The 7,940-nt window shown below is 35.9% G+C and overlaps 1 protein-coding gene across 22 annotated transcripts in view; it reads right to left on the bottom strand.

The window, feature by feature from the left end:
- Positions 1-127: 127 nt before the first annotated feature.
- The window catches only part of rimbp2b (RIMS binding protein 2b), a 120,088-nt gene continuing 112,275 nt past the window's right edge, over positions 128-7,940 (bottom strand). For 9 of the 22 annotated variants that reach the window (XM_015366315.2, XM_069181999.1, XM_069181990.1 and 6 more), the window contains 4 exons: positions 6,643-6,693; positions 6,078-6,149; positions 5,347-5,481; positions 128-2,036 (listed from right to left, as the gene is read on the bottom strand). In XM_015366315.2, the coding sequence (XP_015221801.2) occupies positions 1,845-2,036; positions 5,347-5,481; positions 6,078-6,149; positions 6,643-6,693 (450 nt within the window). In that variant the 3' untranslated portion in view covers positions 128-1,844. Of the gene's footprint in view, positions 4,245-5,346; positions 5,482-6,076; positions 6,150-6,642; positions 6,694-7,940 lie in introns of those variants that run through there. The other 13 variants (XM_069182006.1, XM_069181989.1, XM_069181991.1 and 10 more) reach the window with 10 other exon arrangements.

Below are 7,940 nucleotides of genomic sequence, written 5' to 3'. Positions count from 1 at the left end.
ATTACTGTGCTTCATCAGTTGAAAAGTGAACAATGTGCAGGAATTGTTTTTCTTGTATTGACTGTATTTAGGTTTAGCATTATTTCTCAGTGATTTCTTTTTAATCTGAAACAGCACAAGCCACCCATTCTACAAAATATCAAATTTATTCTGATAAAAAAAATTTTTTACACATGTACACATGCACACTCACAGCTGATAACCACAAATAGGCCAATGATTTTTCTTACAGATCCATAAAGCTAGCACACAGTTGCGGACTTTGTTGAAGACACAATGGGGAAAGCTTGCACTGTTTGATTATAAATTTTAATTTACAAAAAAAGGCAGTCTGAAAATCAAGTATAAACATTTAAAAACAATTTACAAATGGACAAAGTACAAAAAGAGCAACAGTCACTCAAACAATGTGTAGAAGCAATGTCAGAGCACTGGATTATGGTTTAATTAGTAATTTACATTGTTTTGTTATATTTGTTTTGGCGGTTATGCATGTTGAATTCAATACATTCCTTCTTTTTTTGGCAGTCTCTGATCAAATCTCTTTTTTTTTATATATAAATCGATGCCAAAACTGATTTTTGAGCAAGAAATAGGAATAGGAACATAAGTTCGTTACATCTTATCTGGAAGAATGGTGCCCTGCCACACTTATGTGCAAAAACAACAGTTTGGATCGATTAACCCTGATGACTATACTGTAGCTATCAGAATTTTAAGGGAAGCTTGTTTTATTGTATTAATCTATATTCTTGTTTGAGTCAAATGACAGCAAAGGGGTAGGGTTTTTCCTTCTTATTAGTATACATTATATAGATTTAGATCTGAATGAGATGGGCTTGTGGAAGGGACCCACAATTGCTAGTGCCTGATTTTAGAATACTGATAGTATTGGAGGAAAAAATGTTTGCAAAATGTGACAATTTTTTTTTAAATCGGGCAGGTTTAAAATTATTCTTAAAATTACACATGGAAATGTTGGTAGCAGCACATCACTTGATCACATAACTTCAACAACATTTTTAGTGAAGGAATGCACACACATGAATGTACACAGTACTGAAAAACTATTCTTGCTTAATTTACTGGACAAAAATACAAACCATTGTGCATTTATAAGGCAAATACATCGAGGCTGGTTTCAACTAGGCATTTCATGACCATTAAATACTGATTAACTAGTTGTGATTGTTTTTCTTTTGAATGTGTTCTGGAGGTTGATGGAGCATTAAGAAATCTAAAAACCTGTGTAACACGAACATTTAGTGGATAATACATTGTTCTGTTCTTGGCAAAATATGAGCCACTGGATTTTATTAGTTTCAAAGAATAGGACTTAAGACCACCATTTAAAAAAATTGCTGCAAACAAGTTTGGATAGACAAAGCAGAGAACAGGTCGCTATGTCAAACCCTATGCTGGGTTAAAACGGGAACACCAAAGTGTAATACTATTTTATGCATCAGCATTTTCAACTCTTTTACTTCTCTTCCGCAAATATCAGAGCAAACATCTTTCTGTCCACTAAGAAAAAAATTTACCATCGCGTTTGAGTCATGGAATTGGAAGTGGTTTTGGGCTTTGTGACCCAGCCTCATAAACACATTCTTCTGTAGAAATTGCATAAGGAGTGGGACACCTTCTGTCATCAGCTGTAAAATCCCTGGATTGAAATTTAAAGTAAACCAGAACAAGCTGGTTAAAAAAGTATTACACAGCACTTGCCTAGTTGCCAGTAGTCATGAAAACCCTAGTTTTGACACCAAATTTAAATGACAAGATCCGAAGAAATGTATCGTTTTGTATATATATATGGTTGTGTACATATTTTCCCCAAAAATATATTATTTAACGGCTCCAAGCCTTTTTAACAGTTTCTTCCCTTTGGAGAGCAGTCCCTTTTTCTTTTTGGAGGACAAGTCTCTGCCCCTGACAGGACTGCCAGGGCCCATAGGATCGGGTCCAGAGCCTTGGTGGTGTTGGCGCACAGTAGGGGAAGGGGCTCTTCTAGAGGAACCAGTGTTTTCTGAGGGAACCTAGTGGGAGATCCGTAAAGTACAGTTCAGGGGTGGAAAAATTTAGAAGAGCACAAATGCAGCTTTTTTTTCAGTTCAATGTTCCCCATTTCCTCCAATCATCCAGTATGAAGAGGCAATACTGCTTGTAACCTGTTTTTGTTTTCCTATTTGAAGCTCAGTGCTTCTTATTGTGCAAAACTCTTAGATGTTTTATTACACCTTCCCAACCACAACCCCACCTGCTTTCAGGACCCTGAGTAATCTGGTTCTAATACATTTCCAAATCAGAAACAGAGGTGCAATTGCCATTATTGACTGTGCTGTACTGAGGTCTTCATTCTGCAAGAGGTATACATTCTTAAAATATTACACCTGATACATTACAAGGCTATCCTGGAGATTTTTTTATCCAAAGGCTTTGCAGTTTGTTCCCATTCATTAGCAGGTGATTGATAACAGGCCTTAAAAACCATTAGTTTGATTGAAGGTTATTTCCTGATTTATTGAAGAACCTATTTTGTATACCAAATTTCGCTGGGTGGATCTGCATGATGTCTTAATACCTTAAGCTTTGTAATAGATTGCATGGCAGAAATAGGATTGGAGTTATTTCTAGTGAACATGGAATACTTGGATTCATTATCTTGATAGCCAAACTATGTAGATGCATAATGACACCTTCAAAGAGTTCACTTTAACAAAAAGTATAAGCAATGCTTGCTAAAATTGCTTCAGTTTTCTTATTGAAAACAAGGTTAGAAATGTGAATTCTAATACAGAATCCGTTTAGATTGCACTTTATTAAAAAAACTTTATTAAAGTTCCCTAAATTGTGTATTTTACCTTACAAATAAGGTGGCAGATATAAAAATATTACAGTGAAACATCCACTATCTAAATATTCCTTTATTGTAATCATGAGCTAAAAGGCTCCTTCTCAATTGCACTTCGTAATTAATGCTATCTAGAAATAAAGCATTAACATGAGAAGGCAGGTGTTAGTTAATGTAATGTCCAACTGAAAAGTCTCAGTTAAAACTGAGAGGTGGCGGCGCCTACTAGCATAATTAAAAATCTACCATATGAAGAGAGGAGATAATTTACCAGTTTTGATGCAATATATCACTTTTCACCAAGGATACTTCATCAAGGTTGTTGGAACCAATTCATCCTGCTTTAAAAAAGTTTTTATTTACAAATCTGGCTGCAAGCACTGTAATAATCAATAAAATAAAAGGTCTTAGTTTCTCATGTTAATATAATGATGGACTTTTGAAATCTGGTCATGATGGTCATTCTATGAGACAAAATACTTGTTAGTAGCACTTTTGTCATTGCTTTTCATTCCTTAGGCAACAGAGAAAAAGTGCACCCTACTCACTTAATTGGTACATTGCTAGGTTAGGCATCTTGAAGGAACTGTAACATAGATAGATCAGCTCACCAGTGTTATAAAATCAGATTGGAAAAATACTGTAATTTAGTCCATGTGCATGTAATACAGCCTTTGTTGGACTGACTCTTGTAGAAGTGAAAATGCAGGGAAACAGATGCGTAGGCTCTTATTGCATTGTTCACTTAAGTATGGCAGGGTGCACTGCTTCAGAGGAAGGGAAGATCTTAATAGAATATTAGACAGTGTAATAAACTGCAAACGAAAGAGGCAATCTTGATGTGCAAATGGCCTTTTAGCTTACCATGATTAACAGCAGGGATACTTATAATGAAAGACAAACATTTTAATGTACAACACCCAGAGAAACAACGGAAGATACCATACTTGTCTAATGCATTTGCTGGGCTGTTTCCTCAAGTACACGTATTTCAGGTTTTTCTAAGGATAATGTTCTAATTCCTAGTGTCTAAGCATCGTTTTGACTGCGCACTGTTTTGCTTGGACACTACTAGCCTTAATTCCGAAAGAATGAGCAAAAATCCTGAAAGAATTTTCCAGCATGGAAACAATTTACAAGTCTTCTAAATAAATGTGGATTTACTGTAATTCAGGGTTTAATTCATGGGTTAGAATTTAGAGGAAAAATAATATCAAAGTACTTTAAAAATACCATTAGAAACTATACAGCTGCTGCCTTTTTTGCATACCAACACCTAAATACACCCATATCATCTGCATTAGACCTGGGAAGGATTAGATCTTGGTATCTTCAGTTGTCCACTTACGTGATGGCTACAGTGCCTTTAAGGTGTGAAATGAACACTCTTCTTCTGTTGCCAAGCAGGTGAGAAAAGAAAAAGAATGCAGTGATGGCATTTTAATTAATCCACATAATGAATATGAAAAAAACCTATGATGAACCCTTCTAGTAACATTCACATTGCTGCTTATTTTACTTTTTTTTGCATGCATGTTAAACTTAATGTATTACTACTAGCTGAAATATCATTGGATTGTAAATGTAAGCACTTTAGCTACAAAGCCTAAGAGAAAAACATCCTTTAAATCCCTTTAAAAATCTTGTACTTCTCAAAGCTAAACGTTGTCATCGAGTGTCACCTCAGGCAAATAACGAAGCTTGATATTATTTCTTATTGGAGGCACAGTAACTAGGGCTTTCATAAAACGTTTTCTACCACCTGTGTTTTCCTAATACTAATAGCCAGTCCCATATTGATTACAAGGATGACTCAGATCTGCAGCACTGGAAGCCCATGGAAATCAAAGAAAACACAGGGGGCAGACAAGAATGCCATGTCGAGCCTGAGCTGTCCAGCTTTATTATTGCCGATTCAGCAAATGCCAAAGCCAGGTCTTGGACCAAGCAGTATCTTGAACGCAAGGCTCAACGTTCAGTTCAAACAAGCACCTTTATCATTTGAGCCACTTGAAAGCACTCTGGCTCACATCTTTTTCAAGTCCCAAAAGAAAAATTATCTTTTTCTTTGTGAACATTAGGGTTTATTTCATTTGCAAAAAACCAAAATGGGATAGGAAATGCTTTATGAAAGTCTGTGTAAGTTATGTCTTTTTAAAGGATTTAGTCTACAGTGTACTACAGGGGAGGCCAGCCCTGGTACCAGAGAGCCAAAGTCCAGCAACTCTCTTAAGTCACCCTTAAACCATTTATTTGACTTGGAATACCCCAGAATTCAATTCAAATAACCAGTGTGTTCAGTAAATGTAACTGAACAAGTCACCCACTTCAGTGATCAAAATAAAATTATTCCAACTACTTAGAAATTCATGGCTTAATTGTCACATAGAAACTGGATTATAGCTTTCCGGGATTAGAATTAATCATCGACTTTTTCTGCTGTCACATAACAGAGGCCAATGACTGGAAGAAAAGTTTTGTGAAAGAAGCTATACCCTTTTGGTCTTTGTCCGCACTGGGGTGTCTTGTGCATATCGGGATGGTGTATCGGTAAGATAGACTTCTACATCATCAGGCACTTCTTCAAGAAAGTTTGAAGGAACGAGACCTTTATGTCCATTTATTTCACCCTGCCAAAATAATTAACAAAACTTGTCTTACACATGTGAACTCTTTATTTCGCTGTGGCTTTCAGCTCAGGTTGTCACGTCCTCACTACTGGATTCATATCCCCGATTCGTCATTCATTCAAAGGGAAAAGGCAACGATTGAACAGCAAACAACAAATCTGCTGTTCATGTGGGATTTTTGTAACCTGATCACTTCAACAGTTTTTAACTCAGCGGCTTCAACATTTTAATTTTGTTCTTATTCTTTTTATCAGTTAATTACAAAGCAGACAGACCATGGGAAAAAACAGTGTTTAAAGTATTTCCCTGTCAATACTGTATGTGTATTAAACCCACAACAATTGTGGCAGTAGGGCAGAGAAGCTTTAGAACTATCCCTGTAAGGTCCTATTCTACATTTCAATTCTTTCATTGATAAGAGGTTTTAACTGTAGGGCAAATTAGAATAAAATAAAGCTTCTGCCATGACTCATATAAAAGCACCATAAAATATTTAACTGTGAAATTGATATGTCTTCAGTAACATCTTGATTATCGTAACACTTGCTCCCAGTTTTAGAAGTCATCGTAAAGCTTCAGGCACCGAGGCTACTTACATAATAAAATCCATCTTCATCGATTTCTCCAAAAACTGTAATGATGTCTCCCGCACAGAATGTTAGCTCAGCCTGTTACGGGGGAAAAAAAAGGATCTCAGACAAGTGTTTCAGGCAGGGGTTTCTGATATCAGTCAGAAATTGAAAACAAAAATAAGGGTCTGTTTATGATGCTTCTTGTCCAGTAAATGTTTTTGAAGAAAAATTGTAAATAAAATCCCATTGCAATGGTAAGTAGTTTCATTTTGTGAAAGTACTCTACTTGCTATGCTCCCAAATATGTCTAGTGCATTTTATTCATCAAGCAATTAAAAGATTTTGTGAATTTCTCTCCTCCATAGCACCAGCTCTAGAACCTTTCAGACTGCATCATAAAAGAACAAAAACAAGTCCAAATAAAGACAGCCAAACAACGCTGAGGCACCCGCCTACTGACTGGGCATTCTCATCACACGGACAGAGAGTCAGGAAACGAATCCATTCTTCTCACACAGACGTCCCTGTGTTCGAGCTTTCGTTGATCACGACAGAAAACAAAAATGTTTTTTAATCTCATGTAACTCACCTCCAGTGTCAGTCTCTCTCCCCCACATTCTCTCTCTCTGTCTGCCTGTGTCTGCAGCAGCCCCAATGTGAAAGTGAAAGTAAGTGAAATTGTAGCGTAAGGGGGAATAGCAAGCAAACTACAGCCTATATATGTACAAATTGTGAATTATTCTTCTAATGGTTCCAATTTTGGCAGGAGGTTTACAGCAATTGATATCAACACTCTTTTCTTTACTCCGTATGTCATACACAGCAATCTTTCACTGTGGACGGAAGTGCTCTAAAGATTATTTCCTTAAATTAGAAGAAGGTAATTTATTTTGTTTCATGGTCATAAATTTAGAAAAAAAAACTTCTAAATCATCACGGCTGTTTATGCTTTTACAGTATGACAGGTTTTCTGCACTTAACAGACCTAAGACTCAATGGTTGCTTTGGACACAATGTAACAAAGTTACACAAATACAATAAGAAGAGAAAGCAATCTAGAGGGAAAATCTTCACTTTACAAACAACAGCTTGAGTTTTATTTTACGTCAAAGCATGCATGATTTGTACTTCAATCTAATCTTCCTCTGAAAACAAGATTATTCCACATTTAACACACATTCCTTTTCCCACCTATAGACCATTATTTGGAGTGATTATTCATATGTGTGTTAAAACAAGAAACTCAAAGCAGTAAATATAAGAACCTATTGCAACACTGATGTACAAAGCCATTTAAGTCTGTGTACTTGCTAAACACCAAACAATCAGATTTTATCGACGTTGAAATCATTACCACCTAGCAGTGTCCTCCGGGTTAATTATTATTTCTTCAAATAAGAAAAGGTTACGATGGAAGGTACATTGTAGAGATAGGAAAGTGAAACAGCTACCTCAGCATTCGTATTAAAATGTTTAAAGATTCCTCATTCTCCATCAAACATTCACTCATTTATTCAGTTAGTCATAACTGGAATTCTATGACCAAATGTTTTGGCCTAAGAATAAGAAATGAATCCAAAGAATAAAAGGTCTAAATGCTATACACAAATTGCCATTAACTGATATGGATTAAAATTACATTCCATCTTGTTTTTCATTCCAAAGATAACCCCTAGTAGTTACTACAGGCAATCCATTTGTGCAAGAAGGATGTTGAAGGTTCAATTTTGATTTTAACTTATCAAAAAAGCCTCAGCAAATCTTAAAGAGACATAGTTTTAGTCTTTTGGCTGACTTTCAAACTACGTATTCCAGTGCATATTTCATTCTTAACCATTCCAAACTTCATTCCCCTTCCCATTTTGTGTCTTTGCCTTAACTACCTCT

This window comes from Lepisosteus oculatus, chromosome 22, assembly GCF_040954835.1.
Source record: "Lepisosteus oculatus isolate fLepOcu1 chromosome 22, fLepOcu1.hap2, whole genome shotgun sequence".
Taxonomy (NCBI): Eukaryota; Metazoa; Chordata; class Actinopteri; order Semionotiformes; family Lepisosteidae; genus Lepisosteus; species Lepisosteus oculatus.
Note: the sequence above shows the minus strand (reverse complement) of the source record. Positions and strands in the feature narration are given on the sequence as shown.